Source organism: Aphelocoma coerulescens, chromosome 15, assembly GCF_041296385.1.
Source record: "Aphelocoma coerulescens isolate FSJ_1873_10779 chromosome 15, UR_Acoe_1.0, whole genome shotgun sequence".
Lineage (NCBI taxonomy): Eukaryota > Metazoa > Chordata > Aves > Passeriformes > Corvidae > Aphelocoma > Aphelocoma coerulescens.
In genome coordinates this window covers 14,112,551-14,132,336 of record NC_091029.1, presented here as the reverse complement: position 1 = coordinate 14,132,336, position 19,786 = coordinate 14,112,551, and the positions used below count along the sequence as shown (strand labels likewise).

Here is a 19,786-nt window from a genome sequence, read left to right as displayed (position 1 = left end):
CTAAATCTCACAAACCCTCAGTTGAATTTAATATCCTTCACTCACTGAACACAGGACTTACATCACCAACCAACTTCAGAGCTAGATTTTAAAAGCAATTGGTTGCTGTTAGATGGAAAAAGATGCCAAGCAGGATCTTGAAGAAACAAATAATGCCCAATTCCCACTGACAGAAACATGAAGTAGCTGCCTAATGGTGCCAGCAAACCCTACAAGCAGCTACCTGCACATTAAATCACAGAGATGCTATTAACTGCCTCCAAACACAAGATTTTTAACTACAACATAAAAATCTCTTACAAATTTTGGAACAGTAGCAGAGAGATGATTCTTTCACCCAGCCCAGGTGGCAATCTGCTGCTTTTGGCAGAATGACACCGATAGGATTTTGCACTGCCATCTGACTGTTTAATAAATAGGGCTGCTTCTCTGTGATCTCCGGGTTGGTTTGTGTGTGTAACTAACCACATCTTTGTCCTGCTTAATACATGTTTACATTTCCAGCGTGGTTTTTACTATAAACTGCTTTAATCTATTTATTTGGTTTAACACGCTACCAACGCAGTACGTAAAAATCCACTCGACTGGCTTTTATAGAGACTTGTAGAAAAAGTAATAATATTTAAAAGCTTAACAGTAAAATCACATCAATAAAGTCAGCTCAGTACTTTTTCAAATAAAGCAGTGGAATTCCAGTGCAGGATGTATCTGCAAAGAGTAAAGACAGGTGAAATTATTGCAACATTGACGACTGTGTAAGTACTTGACTTCAGTTGTGATTCTCACTGTTTATTAACATTTACAGAAAATATTGTTACTTTTAAAAGACTTTTATCCAAATTATTTCTTCATATTATCAGCATCTTCACTTAAAGAATATTGCTGAACCTCCTTAAAAGACCTCTGAAACTCTTGAAGTGTGAACCAACTGTATCCTCAAAGATCTTGTAACCTTTCATGGTGAGGACTGAACAACATCCCCTGGCTCCAGAGGTGGTGAGAGCCAACCTTGTGGTGGTGCAGGCTTCCTTGTTTAATCTCTCCAGATTTACAGCAAGGAAATTGTGTGCTCAGCTTTATTAGAGCAGTTCAGAACAAAACAGGGAGCAGATTGCAAAAATCCACCTCCGAGTAGCAGACAGGTCACACGAGCACGTCAGTGACACAAAACACACTGCCAGAAAAGCAGAGAGGCATCAGGACAGCCTAAAAAAAGGTACTGCTATTTTTAGTTCTTTGTTGCTGTTGATTGCACTGTACCAGAAATAGATTCTAAAATAAGTATGGAGGTTTGGTGGAGACTTTATTGGTCCATCTGTTCTCCAGGAGACTTCAATTTTTCCTGTAATATCACACAAATGACAAAGCCGCAGTATACAAAGGTGTCCTTAAATATAAACATATAATCAAAAGAATATTCAGGAAAACATGCCATAAACCAAAGTCAGTCCAGTCTCAAAACAGTGGTTTGCAGTTTGCAACTTGAGCAAAACAAAACCCCACCAAACTAACACTCTTATTTCAAGATCTCTATTGTGACAGTGTATTGTAAAAGGATTGACTGGTTTATTTTTCAACTCAAAGTAAATCATCTCCACTCATGCAAAACCGTCATTCAAAACTGGAACATTGAATAGATTTCTCTTTTTATACTCTTGAACTGGTAATTTACATCCAAAATGAATCTTCAAAGATCATAAATGCTACATAAAGGGAAATGGAAATACAGCTGAAATTACCTGTGTGTGTGTGTGTGTGTGTGACACGACTGGGAACAATCGTGGATTTGTGAGAGGAGTGGCCTTAAGAATAATGAAGTGCAACAGCAAATCCCAGTACACTGCACCCTTTATTACATAAAACAGCCACTACAACAGAAGAAGAGAGATTTGGTGTCACTGACAGTGTTATCTCCTGTAAATAAATGAACATGTGATGCACAGGGGAATGGACAATCAAACTCACTGGCCAGAAGAATTTCTCAATCAACTGGTTCACAATATTTAATTCCTTCATTTAAAACAGCATTTTCTGTGCTAACTTCATCAGTGAGATATTTATTTCTCTGTTCATTTTTACCATCAATACAAGTGCTACAGGTTTGGACTGAACTGTATTAAACAGGTCTGTGTGGGCAGTTCATAAAGTGCTCCAACTTACTTTAATTAGTTCTTTTAATTCTCTCACTTATACAAACACAACAGCTACTTAAGAGCCTCTCCTGAGATCACTTAGCCCTCTTTGATTTCTTCCAGCATTCAGACACAGTCCTTGACTTAACTTTGCATTTAAAAGAGATGTCACGACTATTAAGGCTAAATAATGAGAATTAAAAGAAGGCAAACAGCACAGAAACAAATTCTGCTCTGATGATGATATTGGAAAAATATGAAAACTAAAATTCAAGGCAAAGAACTGTAGTACAACTTCAGAGGAGTCAGAGATTGGATATGGGGAAAGAAAATAAAACAACAGGGAAAACCTCCCCCACAAATTAAATGAAATGCAAATAAACATAAAGAAAAGGAGCAGGAGACAAAAATAATAATAATTCCATACAAAGAACATAAGGAGTTTTCATTGTGAAGGAGATGAACTGAATAGGGAGAGAGCAGATGTGTACTAAAATCAAAAGGCTTGAGATAAAAAAGGATAAAGAGAGTTACATTCTCCCCTTAACACAGGAAGTAGGAGCCCTAAGAGTACGCTAATAAATGAAAAAATTAAACCAAAAATCCCATCCTTTTTTCCACCCATTGCATAGATGAGCTATGGTATTAATTACCAACAAGTATTTATGCAGGCTGAAATTCTGTGTGGGTTCAAACTCAATTAAATGCACAAAAGAAAAATTCATCAGCAGTTGTTAAACACAAAAATATGTCAAGTTGTATTGTCAAAACCAGCAGGAACCTGACCGAGTGTACAGAAAAATAACTGAATTCTTGGCATGATCTGAAGAGTCTTCCCTGAGCTGTCCCACTTCTGACCACTGCTGGAGACAATTTTTATGGTAAGGGATTATTTAGGAAGAGGATCTGGGCATATTTCTTTTTAAGAAATTAGAAGCACATAATCACAGGCAGCTTCCTGAAATGCCCAGAGTAACTGTATTACACTGATTTTTATCTGACTTGGCCAAATGCTACATCTGTCTCATGGCTGGAGCCAAAGTAGGCAGAATCTGATACTTTTCAGGCAATGTTTCCACTCCTTCCTCAATTAAATCTTTTTCTAGGAATTGGGCAGGGCAGTAAATAATTTCCCTGTATGTCCCTGTCCTAGGGAATTGCTCTCCAAAATGTCAGATCTAAACGTGGTTTCAGCAACATTGTGTGCACACAGACATGTTTCTACATAATCTGAAAACTAGTAAAGAGAGAATTCTGTACATTAGACATCCAGTGCCATATTTTAGACTGTTGGATCCTTAAACAAGGGGAAAAAAAGGAAGATATTTTAATGTTCTTCCTTCAGCTCTTCTCCATCAGCTTTCCAGTCAGCAGATGGAAATTATATAATTAGATGTACTGACATCATCATCCAAAAAACACTTGCAGTTCCCTGTGTCTTTAACAGCTGGTAACATGAAGAGATTAAAAAGAGGTGAGATCCCGCAAAGTAATGTTTGCAGCTTGCTTTCTTCAGGAGACAGAAAATCCCCTTGGCTGGTAGGAAATTCAATCTACCCCTGCATATCATCTTTGTCCTTCAAGATTTTTCTCCCCACAGTCCTGCCATGCTGGCAGACATCCTGGCCATCAGCATTAGTCTCACTCTGCCATGTCACATCATCAATTGTGGGACCATATTTTGGAAGTCCTTGAATCCTTCACATAGGCACCCACAGCTCCCACTTCTCTCAGAATGCCTTCCCCCTCCCACTCCTCCAGGGAGGAAACTCCAAAAATTACCACCATGACATTCAGACTGACAGAAAATCAGGGGAAGGCCACTGCCCTCCATGCAAGTTTCAATTTTCCCAAATATTCCAGTGTCTAGCAGTGCATTGCTGCACTTAAAGATGGCCATCATTACACAATGCATGGTAAGAAAACTGCTTTCCAGTCCAAATCTGGACTGGTTCTCAGAAATGCACAGCAAACTTGAACAACAAGGCAAGAAGAAAGGGTGGAAGGAAAAGAGGGAAAATCTACTCCTGCAGGAAGAAAATATCTTGCAAGTCTCACAGAGGAGAGTTTTACATGGGCATTGCTAAATCCAGTGATGCATGAGGAATTCCTGTTGGGTTTTTCCTTATAGATCACCAAGGATGCCACCAAACGGCACTGCCAACAGGCATGGCCTGGGATCACAGGATATTTCATCTGCAATTCTCTGGGCCAATGAACTCTGACCAAAATACTCACTGAGGCAACTCTACCCACACAGTGTCAGGATATAGAGAGCCTCTTCCCTGTGTAATGCAAACCCTCTGTAGCACACATAAGCTAGCTCAGAAGTAGTACTTCCCATCCTCAAGAACAGTATCCACATCCAAGCGCTGTAACAGCAAATGTGCAGAGGTGTCATTACAGCAGAGGAGTCAGGACCACACGTTTTGGCACGGAGGAAAGCCACGGGCTGAACCCTGCTGCATCACCAGCCCTGGTGGCAGTAGATGGCAGCATCAAGCACAGTATTGGCAAAGTTGAGTTTAGCAACGCCGGACAAGTATTTTGCTGGGCACCTGGAAAAAAGGTCTGCTCCTTAGGAATTACCCACTCTTAGCTTCATTATCAGGGTAGAGTTGAGAGACTAAATGCAGTCTGATTTATTACAGCTACATTTTATGCTTATTGATTTTTCAGAAAGAAAACTTGACATAAATACATTGTGCCATGACCGTGAAGCAGAGGACTGCCCACATGTGGGTCTGTCCTACCTTGAGGGAATCCAGACAGCTCAGACCCACATACTGCTAGAGAGTCCAGTTCTTGTTTCCAAAATGTTATCCAGTCACTTGTCCCGGATTTCTCAACTTCCTAAGTGCACACACTCCGAGCATATAAAGTCACTTCTCTGCCCAAGTGAGGGCACTTGAGGGTTGCCCAGCATTCATGATTGACAAAGGACCTGCTCCACACATGTTCCTCACCCTGCCTCTGGCTCAGGCCACACGTAACTTGTGCAGAGTTCACACTGAAGGAACAAGGTGTGCTCCGCAACTCCGAGCAGGAGGAGAAGAGGCTTTTTCCTGAATGTTTGCCCTCAAAGGGCAAAATGTTTCAACAATTCACCCCAAACTCCCAGTTTGAGGGAGGTATGGCAGCAATGGATCACACATCTGTTGCCAGAACTTCTCCCTCCTTCCCCATCCTGCCCCACTCTTTCCAATGAAAAAGCAATTTTTAACCATATGAGATTTCTCAAAGAGGAAAAGTAAAAGCCCTGTCACCAGTCAGTACTTCTTGCTACAACTCAGAGAGAGCATCCAAGAATAACAGCCAGTGGCTTTAATGTGCTTTACTAATCCAACTCTACGCAGTTTTTCCCACCAAACATAACTGCTCCAACTGCAGCTCCTCCTGTTCTAGGCAGGTTTAAAAATAAATATTGCTGAGCTCAGGACAGAGTTTGGTTACAGTGATTATGCAGGAGAAGAGAACAAGCCATTGGAAGCAAAGAGAAGGGAGAAACAGTGAGCATTACTCCTGTCCTCTCACCAACAGACTGGAACCATAATTCAGAATTTTGCTTTCTCAGTTGCCAAGAGAGTTCACAAACGGTGATCCATTTTAAGATGAATCTGCTGTGTAATTATTTGTATCAGCACATTGGTCCTCTGCAATATTCACTTCAGCCTTGGGAAGGCTGGCCTACAGCTCCCTGTTCATTGTTCACATACAGGTTTGTTTGTGTTATAGGCCCACCCAGAATTGGTTTATACAGCCTTATTTAGATTATACAGGATATACCGAGGATTCATTCAAGTTTGCTGTCTTCTAAACCAGCAGTAAATTTATACCAAAGCTACTTTAAAGCCATGCCATTATCCTGAATCTGACCTTTTAGTAAGTTAAAACACTACAAGCATTCAGGAGATTAATACAACTTTTGCTCAACTTTATAAATGGTTCCAGACAATTAGTGTTTAAAAATAAGCATTTCCAAAACATTTTTTTTTCTGCATAGCAGTCACAAAATAGTCCATTTATATCCTATCATTTGAGGATTTCTTAAAGAAGGGACCTGGTTGCACAACACCTAATGGATAACGTGGTATTGCACAAAAATTACATTATTTTGCAGTATTTAAAGGACTTGTTCCACTCTCTGCCACGGGCAGGGTTACCTTCCACTGTCCCAGGCTGCTCCAAGCCCTGTCCAGCCTGGTCTTGGACAATTCCAGGGATCCAGGAGCAGCCACAGCTGCTCTGGGCACCCTGTGCCAGGGCCTCCCCACCCTCCCAGGGAACAATTTCTTTCTAACATTTCATTTAAACCTACTCTCTTTCAGTTTAAAACCATTCCCCCGTCACCGTTTTAGTTTGAGTCTTCAGAAAATAAGGGTTTGCAAAAATTTTTAAGGGAACAAGTCTCAGAAAACAGAGTTTGAGAATAAATAACCTACATAACTGTTATGAAGCAAAGCTTTATTTCAAGATTAAGTTATTTTAAAGAGGTATAACACTGTCAGAAAAATAAATGAAAAAGGTATTATTGTTGACAGAAGTAACTCAATGGAATTGTTTTCAACTGAAGTTTTCTCTCTTATTTTTGGAGAGAGATTTAAGATTATTTTTTGCTTTGGGCACCAATTTTGTTTGTGAATATAAGAAAGTGTATTTACTTCTAAATTGGACTGGAAATAAACCCCGTAGTGCCACTATTTTTGCAGAACTCACAAGGCCATATACGAGGGTTTTAAATCAGTCTAAGGCCCAAATGCAGCCTGATTTTCAGACACCCAGGCAAGCCATTCTCTGTTGCTCCTGGAGGTTCCTGCAGCACAGGGAGCAGAGCTCCAGTGCACCCACAATTAGTTCGGAATACTTAAATCCGTTGCAACTCTAAGGCCCTCTAAATATCTAGAGAAGCCCTTAAGTCAATTCATTACTGATACAGTAAGTGACAACACTTGTGTTTGGCAGACAGTGCAACTGGGAGCCCTGACAAATCTCATTAACAGCACATCAGGGGCACTTAGTTTATCCTTTACACACAGTGCCAGTACTGAGTGTATAATGAGAAAAGGAGCTTAAACTTTAGTGGGACTGCACTAATTGGTCACCAAGTCCTGATTAAGCCAGGCTTCATATATAATTACTGAAGTTCAAGTATCTGACACAAATGTATCCAAAAACACTTCATGAAGATACTCAGTCACTTCTAAACTATGCAAATAAAAATAAGGCATGAAAAAGAAAAGAAACAGAGAAATAGGCAACTCTTCTTTACTTGAACTACCTGCCTTTTGTATACTCCTTGTCCAAAGTATTTCAGTCATTTAAATAACTGTATTTTTTAAAAGTTATAAAAGTGCGAAAATAATCTCTCAATTACATTAAATAATGCCAATATATAGGCATTCCAGTAACCTTACATATATAAAAAAATATTTGTGTATTTAAATAATGTTGCCCAGAAAAAATAACTACAAGAGGTTTTACAACATCCAGAAGTTAAAGATTACTAGATCAGCTTTATATATTTGTAAATTTACATTAATTAAATCAGTAAAAAAGATCCTTAACTTCAAAACTGTAGAGACAACTCTGCATTATAAACTGGAATCACAGAAGTATGCGCCAGCACATCCCCCCAAACGGTAAAAGGGGAAACACATGAAAACATATACCCTAACACACGTATCCTGTATATCCTGGCTTCCTCAGAATCCTACAAGGAGGTGGTAGTTACAAACACACACTGAAAATAGATGGATTCCGAGTATTTCAGAGAGAAAAAGGCAATCCAAAGCCTCAGGCACCTCACAAAAATCAGATTGTGATACTCTGTGACAGCACCCTGAATGTCTGTCCTGGCTCAAGCACAACCCAAGGAATACAGGGTGCCTTTGGAAGCAGCAGGCACAATGGAATTCTTCCTTCTCAGGGCAGAAAGGGATGAGAATTGTGCTACCAATTCATTTCAGACTCGTAGATGCTGGTCAGGGGTATCTGTCTCCTGTGCCAGCAGCTCACAAAGGAGCCAAACAGCTGGAGTTTACAGAGATGCTTTTACAGGACTGCCACACCAGATTATTCTGCGAGTACCCATCCTGCTGCACACCCTGCTGCCTCAGGCTGGGAATTCCTGTGTGACAGGAGGGACCCCGATCTGCCTGCTGGCTGCCAGAGACACACAGGCACTCCAAACACACCGTGCAAGTGCCCCAGCAGCTGCAGCAGCAGCACGGAGAGAGTGCTGCACCCAGACAAGGAGGTCACTGCAGTAACAGAACCTCTCTTATCAAGACAAGGGTGCACTTGTGAAGAAGCAATTTCTACCTCACTTCTATCACCAAAACACAAGCTATGACAGGACTGAACAGTCCCCAGCACACCTACCATGATCCATGCTGCTTCAGCTGAGCTGGCTGGCTCAGGTCCATGCCCTCAGCAAACAGCAGGGTAAGACACTGCACAGCATCACCTGAATTGGCTGAAGGGATATGCAACAAACTGGAAGCACAGCTCCAGTGACATCTCACCAATGACCCCATGCAGGGAGCCCTTCTATTGTTCCCAGGATGTTATCCTGATTGGCAAGGGGCAAGGAATCTCAAGAATCGGCGCCTGTGGTTGCTTTGCCACTGTGTTTTTAATGGTTTTAGGCAGGAAAGGAGATGAAAAGGCCGGGCCCTTAGGCTGGGGCCGGCAGCCCTCGGTGGGAGCTGTCCCTGCCCGGCTCCAGCTGCTCGGTTCCATTCCTGAAGGACACCACACAAAGCCCGGCCCCACGCCCCGATGCACAGCTGGGCACAGCCGCTGCAAACTGGGTCACAACGAGAATTTTACAGCATGCTCGAGCACGGTTCTTACCAGCTTTTGGAAAATACTGGTTTAGTATTTTTATTATTAAAAAACTAATAAAGAGACAACTGAAAACAAATACCCCTTAATTTATAGCTTATAGAAGGTTACTTTGGTGATAAAGCACATGAACATTGAGACTTCTAATCCAAAATGCTTTTTTCCTGCACAGTGTGGTAACATTTTCAATCAAGAATTTTACATACAAGATTCCAGGAATACGAATACACAAAATAATCCAAGACTACCAGGAGCATGTATAAGCATAGATAATAGTTATTAAAAAGGTATTCCTTGAATAGCATTTTCCCAGACTATCTTAATAGTGTCCTTAAGTAATCCTAAACTGCTAATAATATTTTGCTGTTTTGCCTATAAAACATAAATATATATTATATTTATTAGTGGTATTAGATTAATATACTTGAATTAAATGGTATTAAATTGCTTGAAAAAGTCTATAAACATAAGCATGTTGATATCAAGAACACCTTGATATACTTCCACCTTTTGCCTGAAAAATACATGTGAAAACACTTATTTTAAAATCTCTATTTTAGAACTACTCCTTCTGTTAAAATATGAATGCAGCCCATATTACACTGGGTACACTACACAATATTTCAGAGTAAGTAAGAGTTAATTCAGCTTTAGCACACACAAGATTACCAATTAAAATAACACCAGCCACAGATATAACACACCAGCTTGGTGTATGGTTTTACTGAAACCATAAGTAATCCTCAGAAGAAACTCAGCAAAGATGAACATAACATTTCAGAACTTAAATCTAGAAAATATGAAAATATTTCTCTGGGAACTAAGCCTCTTAAACTGAAATAGAAAAGCTTATTTTTACAGAGGTAGGAAGAATTATTGGAAAATACATGGTATTTCTTATTACTCCGTATTTCTATCACATTTATTTTGACAAGTCATGAATAAGAACACATTATTTAAAATTAAGTCAGATTGATTTTTATTATTTTCCTGCCTAGTCTTTCCTCATTTATAATGGTGTTGGCAATACTGTACATATATATTACTATAGCATCACTAGACACCGTTTTCAAGAAACATATACGATCACATTACTGAATTTTTTAAGATGGTTAAAATACAAGTACACAAATGCGCAGAATTAAAATAATTTATAAGACTTCTTTTTCTCAAAGTCAAGGAAATAAAACCTCGCTGCATCACAGCGAACTGTACATGCACAAGCAGTTACTTTTTTTCAGCTGAGGAATTCAAATCTTCATAAAAATTTAAACAAATCACTTCAACTTATTTTACTGTGCTTTTACTGCACTATGTCACCACATAATGAAACACCTGAGTGCCATTTGCCAGAAGACATTATCTGTGCCAGGAGCAAAGCTCCGTGTGGGATTCAGCCAAGGTGCTCCAGTGCTTCCAGTAGTTCTCAACTGCTCCTGGCACAGCAGTTCCTCTCCAGGGCTTCCCAAACTTGATGTTTGCATGTGAAGACACTGACCTGACTGGCAGGAGTTCCTGGCATGACACAAAGCAAATGCAGCTCTCAACAATGCTCAGTGTCAGCTCTGATTTAGGTATTCCTCAGATAAGTCCCATGGCTACTCCCAAGAAATTGAAGGCAATGATGATTTCAAGGATCTGAGAGAGGAAGCAGTGTCTGCAGTCTTCAGGTTTTGGTGGCACTGCTTAATGTCCAGTTTTGATGCTCACAGAGAAGTGAACACAGCTATTGAGCAAAACTGGCTGTGGATGCACTGACTGAGCTCTGTTACAAAGGGAAAAGTTCCTGGATTAGATCTACAGGAGGAGAGCTGACCTGGGAATGCTCTGGGTATTTACTGAGATACCCATGCACTCGTAACTCAGAGATTTCTGTGCTCCAGCACATCACATGAGGTTGTCAGTATGGGACAGTGACAGCCAGAAACCTGTTTGGGAACTGCAGTCCATGAGTTGCACGTCCCTGCAGCCTGACTGCAATCCCCCTGCCCCATCCATGCTGGTTCACAGAGGGCACAGGGGCTGCCTAAACCCCACTCCTACCTGTCAGCCTTCTCACCAAGTAACGAGCTCTAATTCTAAATATTCTACTGATGGAGTAGTTTTCTTCTTAAGGCTAAAAAAACCCAGCACACTTCTGGAAGAGGGGAAGACCCATAAATTATTTAATCTACAAAAAGCAACGATCATTTTTTCACGTGTTCTTTACATTGAATTTAATTAAAAAAAGTTTAACAACTTAAGCTGTTCATACAGTTCAAAAAAAAACTGATTTCCCCCAATTTCCTACATGCCAAGAAAACAATCACTAAAACAAACAGCAAACATTCTTACATAAGATGGTCATCATTTTTTTCAGTAAGTTGTTTAACACTTCATTGTGGTGCTTTCAAAACAAACAAAAAAAATCCCGTATAGACTGTGAGAATGAATTTTCATCCCACAGTGAAAGCCACTACCAATGCCTTGGATCAGACAAGTTCTGTGAACTCCAAACATACAGATCTCCTTTAGAAAGCTGTGTAGAAAAACTATCAAGTTTGCCATTTCCTGTCAGTAGCGTGAAACCTATTTTAAACACACTGCTGTAGTATGACAGTAAAATGTGTAGAATTATTTAGGAAGTGACACATGATACTGAAGATACTTGGGAAAGGAAACCCACAAGTTCTGCATTAAATTTCCTGTCAAAAGCATCTGGTCTGCACTGAGAGCAAAACAAAACACAAACATACAGGGATCTGTCTGCAACTCCCTCTGCTGTTTCCTCAGCCCTCCTGGAAGAGCAGGAAAGCTCATCCTGCACTCAGTTCTCAGCATTGCCTGGAAAGGCAGGCCAGGCCCTCTATTGTTCTTAGGCCTCCCTCTCACATCTCAGCATAAGTAGGTCACGGCCACTGCCATGCTCCACTTCATCTTTGACTTCATTCTGAAATCACAGCCCTCCCGCCCTTCTCCTTTAATGCCATTCACAAAAACCACAGGCCCTGAAGGAATTTACTCCTTGAAAGCCAGACCGTGACTTTTAACTCCTTCCCTGTTCATTTATACCCAGCCCAGGACTTCTCAGTGTATTCCTGAAATGGCGTTAGTAACTCTGGCCATTGGAAATTTGAGATGAATAACTCTGCCACAAGTTAAAAAGTACAAAAGCAGATTTTTGAGATGCTTCTATTTCTTTAGCATAATGACACCTGCTGGTTTCCACCATTCAAGGGGGGGATATATCCATCCAGATCTCTTTCCACACTCATGTAGAATAGTGCAGGTGTTTTCAACAGGGATTGCCTGTTCCCTCTGATCACTGTACAAACATGCAACTTATTTCTATTACTTTATATAATAACACGGCTTTAAGGAATATGTTTTAAAATGTCTTTTTTTTTGTTATGAAGGTTTTATGTTAAAATACCTAAAACACCCTCAGTTGGCCTCTTCTTCCTGCAACTGTTCCTTATTGCTTTATCTAGAACAACCTGCTGTTAGTGCAAGAGCTCCACAAAGAATTTATCTGGAATTAACATAAATCAATTTGTGAAGATAGCTTTTTGTGCTATGCTGAGAAAGAAAGCTTAAAAGATTAAATAAGAGGTGTCTGGACAGATTAGTCCCCAAAGCTTCCTGCTACTTGTTGCTACTGTGCACAATTGACTCTATTGTCCACTTTTACAGTCTTTACTGCAATCTTCCAGTAAGATTAGTTAATTCAATGATACATTTATAGAAAAAAATTAACAACCTGAAACAACACAAAACCTATTTCAAATTAGACATAATAATTATTGCTAAATAAACACTTTTGAAATTGTGCATATCCAAAGGATTTATAGTGACAAGAACTTTATAAAAATACAGAGAAACCAACACCCCCCCAAACAACAACGAACATTATCTTCTTCAAATCAAGAGTGCACCCTCCAACCCTAAAATCCTCAATGTCAGATTTATACATGGAATACTTCAAACACAAACAGAGTTCAACATGAACTCAGGTTTTGTGACATCTTCCAGGCCAGATTTCTTTATGTGCAGACTGCACTTCTGTTTACAAATGCAACTATCCCCTACAGAGCCCTCACTGTGCAGGTTGATTTGGCGTTCCACACATGTAAATCAGACACGGGACTTATTAATCTGTCAGAATTCTAAGGTGATATTACCTCCCACGCCAGTGCTGCTGCTGTTTTTGACAGACATCATCTACGGTATCACATGCTTAATTTATTAAATTGATACACACCAGGAACAGGCAGGAGACTCACAAGCACATTTAATCTGAGCACTCAGGCTCCAGTGACGTGGATAAAACAAACAGCTTTTGCTGAAAGGAGCTGCCTCTCTTTTCCAGAAACTGGAATTGACCCCTACTTACATCACTTTAGGGAATTAATCTTCCAGAAAATTAAGCTGATGTTGGTATGATCAGAAAAGCAGCAGAGAAAACACAAAGGAGAAAGGTGGTTACGCACAGCCAGGACAGAGGAAGGTACGGAAAAACCTGGACCTTTCCATGGCTCCTTGCCATGGGATCGATGTGAAATCAAAGGTTACACACACACAGTGTCAGCCACAAAGTAAACAGTAACAAAACAGATAACTCCATGCTATATTAACACTTTCAGGTTTTAGAAAGGAGACAAATCCATCTTTAATTCCTGCATTCTCTCAAAACCAAATGCTGTTTGTAAGCAGCTGGTTTGCACCAAGTCTGCTACAGAAGAAAGCCAATGGTTTGTAGCATTGCACTGTAACATTTCTGCAGCCAAACCTTGCAGTGAGACCACGACAAGAGGGAGAAGAAGACAGGTCTGATGTGCAAGATGATTTCCACCTGTCCCCACCCTGCCATCAGATGCCGTGTGACTGCAGCTATGCTGGATGGATGAAGAAGTTGCCACCCCACTTCATCTCCACTGCTCATTACCTTCAAATCTCCCAGCATAACTGCGTGTTTAGTCACTTCCTAACCCAGTTCTGTCAAAATGATTCCCGTTAGAAAATCTGTGTTTCAGCTTAACTCAGATTATTTTTGACAGAACTTGTTTAGCGGATGACTATAAATGCAAGTACCAGAAGATCTGAGAACATTGTAACCTTTAGAGCTCAGAGAGGAAATAGCAGCCAGCAGTGGAGCCAGCTACCCCGTTCCATGGCTGTGTTGCTGTGGGAGAAGCACATTAATCACTCCTATAGGTCTGATTTGTCAGCCTGCCTGAGCAGGGAAAGCTGTGTATCGAGGGTGGCATCTTTAAAGAAAATAAATCAGGAAATCTATGGACTACTTATTTTACTGCTTAAAATGTCAGGTTGGGGTTTAGTGTCCAGAAATTGAAATTATTCACTGTAACTGCCTGCAATTCTGCTGTATAATGAGAGGAACAGGCAGATGCTGCTCAAAAGATATTAATAAATGTGACATTTCTGTGGGGCTAATGGATAAACATCAACCTCGCCTTCTTATCTTAAATTATCGTAACAAGGCCTGAAAACTTACCTAATTGCTTTCTATGTGTTACTGATGTGAACACAGTGTCTGTGTTTTTACTTGTTACATGGCGAAAAAAGTGGGAAAATTACCACCAAAATGCAGCATCAAATTACCATCACACAATACACAACACTGACAGGAGCAGGACTTGATGTAGAGATCTCCTTACCTTTTGTTAACAGGCTTCTCATCCTTGTCATAGGGCCTTATGAACCATTTCCCAATTCTTACGAAGTTTTTATCCATCAGGCATCTAGAAAACAATTACAGCAACAATTACTAGTTACATCTTAAAGTGTAATTAAAAGGAATCTTTGAAGACAGCAACACTGAGGGATTAGGCAGCTGAATTTCCATCAGATTGAAATAAAAGTTGGTAGCTTTTGGGTTCCACTGTTTTCCCACATCACTCACAGAGCATCCCAGTCCCATCTCATGACACTGTCACTGATGCTGAACTTCACACGTGCATTTTCCCTTCATCTTTGCCATAATCTTTTCCACTCTGTGCTACTCTTTTTGCTGAATGATCTATCATTCTATTTTTCTCACTCCTCTTCTTGAACAAAAGCCATTCATTAGTACTGATTCTTTTCTGTTCAGTCTTTCAGATTTCAGACAATAAAGAATATGCATTCCTTTATTTTTGGCATGTATGTGGTATAGTATAGGGATGACAGAAAATTGTATTATGGAAATATTAACAATGATTCAATTTTCCCTTCACATGATCCCCAGCATGATTTCAGGTGCTGAAACTCTCGTAATTACTGCTTCCTCTGTCAGAAAACCTCACTCCACCAAATATACTCCCACATCACCAAAATTAGAGCAATAAGTTCCATTTTCTGTGGCCCCTTTGAAAGCCCACCGTTTCTTTTTAGAAACTGCATATTCCTCTCTAAAAAAAAAAAAAAAAGAAACAACAGTGAGGACACAAAGTGATCAATACCCAATTCAAATGGACAAGTTAGGGAGTGCCTGATGCCTTTCTAGGTCCACCTGTACAGATGAATCACAGGAGCAATTTGCCAACCCTGAGTACGCCTCATACATTAAACATGTACTCGAACATGCTGCCCATGGGACCACACACAGAAATTCATAATTAAGGCATATTTTTCACTAAGGTAAATAACATGCTTCAAAAATTCTAAAAAACTGATTACTTGTTGCTAGTGGTTTATACACTATTACAAGTAATATGCAAGCCTTGCCCATGCATTTCACATCTATTCATTATTTTTTATTTAGATGAAAGAAATGGATTTTTCCACCCTTCTAAGTTTTCCAATAGTTTATAGCAGCTGCTAGAGATTAACCAAAACAAAGGGGAAAAAATTTAAAATCACGTGAAACTTTCTGGGCAAGTACATTCTGCAAGGTTCAGAAAAGTTGTGTGATCTGCACTTCAAAAGCATACCTAGAAGACACAGATAGGAAATGGACGACTGACAACATAGATACTAATATGCTCCTAATTTTTCTGTATGAACTCAGCAGGGTTTTCCAAAGTTAAAGCTGAAGAAAATTCTATCAGCACTTTCTCAACTAAAGTAAAAAAGAAACCAGTTCAGTTGAATAACCAATACCTTAAACTGAATATGAAAGCTAAGCCAGCAGAGATCTAAAGACATTGATAGTGGGGGGGGGAAGCTTCAGCAACTATTTCCCTAGGAAATATTTGCTATCAGAGAGTCTGTCAGTGCCAGCATGTTTTATACAAACAAAAGGAAGTCAAAAGGAAGTCTGTGAAGTTTACATCAGATCCTTAAAGAAAATAATCTGTAGTAACAAAAAAATGTAATAAACTCTTCCCATCACACACAGTTCAATGCTGTGTATCACATCGCTATGCCTCACCACAGCAGGTTTAACTGCCTCAAACTAATGCTGCTTTCTTAGAAAAAAAGTCTTCATGGGAAGATTTGTCCTTAAAAATCAGTCAACCCTCCATGCTAAACTAAATCATGGGTTATTTAAAGAATAATCCCATATAAAATCAGAGCCATGCCTGCAGCAGCATGGATCTCAGATGCGGCCGGGTGGGCAGTCAATGATAGCATGGTTATTTTTGCTGTATAAGCACTAAAGGTAACTAGTCTTTCACAGTGAGCTGTAACAATGGACTTGTGTAAAAAAAAAAAAAAAAAAAAAAAAAAAGCCAATAAAAGGTCATAGAAAGCAGTTATTTAATGATATAAGGACATGAAACACCGCGCAGGCCCTGGCTCCTCTCCCTCCTCAGGGCTGGGCGATCCCTCCCTCAGCAGTGCAGCTGTTCCAGCACTTCACTGGCACCTGACCTCCTGTATTTCTGATTTTTCCATGAAAAAATGACCTGCCAAGGGCACACCAATCATTATGAAATGACACCATAATATTTTGAGTAGTCATCCCTCAGATCTTGTAATGTTTTCTACATTGCCAATTTACATAAACTGATCATTAGTGTGGGTACTGAGGGGGGAAAAAAAAGTAAAAAAAAAAAAAACCCACAACCAAAAAATCCCCCCCACAATCAGTTGTGTAGGTCCTTTTTCTTGCCTTTACCAGGGTTAGGCGAAAGCAGACGATTCTCCTCCCTTCCTGCCCCGTGTTGTCCCCACAGGTCCCTCGGGCTCCTCCATGAGGGGCCGCTCCCCCTCACGGCTCCTCCTCCCGCCATTTCCTTCCCGCCACGGCCGATCCCCCTCAGCCTCCGGCAAAATAAACGCGAAATAAACCCCAAACCCCACAAAACCGCAACCGCCGGCACCAGCCCCGGCACCGATGGGCCAGAAACGGGTTCGAGCTTTCTGCGTTATTAATGGGGCTTCTCCTAAACACCGGGTAAAATAGGGCTTGAAAGTTTAAAGTGCCGTTTAATAAAGTCTGCACACATGTTGCTATTACTTTAAATAAAGTAATTATGATGTTAAGTTCAGATTTGGTAAGGCAGACCAAAAAAAAAAAAAATTTTATATATATATATATATAAAAAAAGTTATTAACTTCAAGTAAATTCAGCTATGATACTGTAAAAATTGTCATCAGAAGAGCAGTGAGAAGGCGCTCATGTCCAAGGGACAGTACTGTGGAACGAGTTGTAACAGCTTATCTGACATGAATCATATCAGCTTATCGTGACATTAATCACACCAGCTTATCGTGACACGAATTGTTTCAGTTTATCATGACATGAACTGAGGCTCTTGGCAAACACCTGAGGTGTGTTCACCAACTACTGCTGCAAGGAAAAGGCTTTCCAGTCACAGCTGGACAGAACAGTCTGCTGACTCTGCCAACTGATTTCAATTAAGTTATATAAAAAAAAAAAATTAAATTTATTTCAGAAGTTTAAAGAGGTCCAAAGAATAAAATTAGCCACTTTACACTTAAAAGTCAGCTGGATGGGTACCACAGATTAATAAACACATATCAAATTAATTTTCCCTTTTATACTATAAAGCTACAAAAGAACTAATGAACATTCTAGACTTGGAATTTAATTTTTATACTTGTATTCATTCTAAGTAGCCTACAACATTTATAAAAATCCCCTAAAGAGACTGATGGGATAGAAAACAGGGAATACAACAACTAATCCTTGTACCTGCGGACATGCACACAGGTAACTCGGTCACCCTATGGAAACACAGCCTCAGGAACATAATACAAACCTCATTACCAGTAAATCTACATCAAAGCAAACAGAACACCAAATGAGACAAGATGAAAGTGTTTTCCACTTGCTTATTTTCTGAAAGAAAAAATATCCAAGGCTGCATTGTGCAAAATTACTGCAACACAAAGGTGCATTCTATTTTGATGTTGTTATTATTATTATTATTATTATTAGAACCTCAGAGAAAGTGGGAATAGTCTAATGACAATTTAATTCTGAGAAGATATCCAAATTTATAAGAAGAACAAGGATGTAATACAGGAAGGTGACGATGGCCTGAAAAACTGCAGAAACAGAAAGAATAAAATTATATAGCCCAAGATGCCATGTCCCAGATCTAAGAACAAGATAATCTTCAGTAATCTTAAGAGTTGATAGCTGGATTAAGAAGAAAAAGCCGTAAGTGTAATAGCTTTGCAGTCAAGTCATCTATATATATAAATGTATATGTATATGTAATATGTCTCATCAGAGCCAGGAACTGTTAAGCTTCACCCTGAACAGTGTGCACAAATGTAGTCAAATTGTAACTTGCACGAAACCAGGATGATTGGGCAAAGAGAGTTAAGAGCTTTTACATCAAGGCACTGAAGGTCAGCTACAATTACCCTCTCTCAGCACCTCGAGAATGTGAAAACTTCTCTTTTTTTGGCTTTTAAAACAGCTCCTTAGCAAAAATCTGAGCAGAAATATGTACCAACATTATTGCTTGTATGAGTGTTTAATTAGTTGGCACAGCATTTTATGATAAATTACCAGTCAATGACTCAAGAGATCCATCTCTATCCTGTTCTCTTGGACTCAAGGTCTAAATCTAAAAAAAATGTACCTTAAGATCCATAATAATATAAATGCTCTATAGGTATCCTGTATGATTTTAAGTATCAAAATGAAATATTTGAAAGCACTGGAGTTTTTCTTACCTTTCCAGAAGATTATGAATCGCTTTGAAGAGCAGGGTCCTACACTCATAGGAAAGTCCATTCTCCCAGAATCCTTCTTCCACCACTACAAAAACATAAAATGTCAACATGCTCAGAACAGGGAAATATATTTATCCAAAACGTATCTTCAACAGCTTTAATTTTCAAAGTAGCATGTTTCATTAAACTATTTCAGCTAATACCTATATTGCCCAAGTAGCTTTAATCTTTACTTGCTGCAGACGCAGCCTTTGAATTAAAAAAAAAAACCAAAACCAACACAAAAGCATAAAAGCAAATCCATTTGTTTGTAGCATTCAATATTCAAGTACAGGGGTGAGGAATGCACGATCATTCTTTGCCACCACTGCTGAGAGATCCTTTAAAACTTAACCACAGATGCCGACAATCAAGAAACAAAGTGAATCATTAAAGGTGTAAAATCAATTTACATAACTGAAACAACATGAAACAACTCTTCTGAACCTCTCGCTGTCACACTCAGGTGCCATTCCTCCATCGTACTGACTTGAACTATTGCATTTTTAGCGATACACAGCAGATTTTATACCAAATAAAAACTGTACACTCAGTACCGAACTGCAGGGATTTTAGAGTTTAAAAAAGTAAGTCTAATTATCTCTCCTAGTAGAGTGCAGCCTGAATTAGTCACCTGAAGGACAGACAAACCTCAGAAATATCTTCTGTCCTTACTCATGGCTTTTGGGTG

At 39.6% G+C, this 19,786-nt stretch overlaps 1 protein-coding gene across 2 annotated transcripts in view; it reads right to left on the bottom strand.

Annotated features, from left to right (window-relative positions):
• MED13L (mediator complex subunit 13L) overlaps positions 1-19,786 on the bottom strand; it is a 212,344-nt gene that overhangs the window by 71,304 nt on the left and 121,254 nt on the right. The window contains exons 1-3 of one of the 2 annotated variants that reach the window (XM_069030807.1): positions 19,260-19,394; positions 19,057-19,141; positions 14,636-14,719 (exon numbers count right to left, since the gene is read on the bottom strand). In XM_069030807.1, coding sequence (XP_068886908.1) covers positions 14,636-14,712 — 77 coding nt within the window. In that variant the 5' untranslated portion in view covers positions 14,713-14,719; positions 19,057-19,141; positions 19,260-19,394. Of the gene's footprint in view, positions 1-14,635; positions 14,720-19,056; positions 19,142-19,259; positions 19,395-19,786 lie in introns of those variants that run through there. The other variant, XM_069030806.1, reaches the window with a different exon arrangement.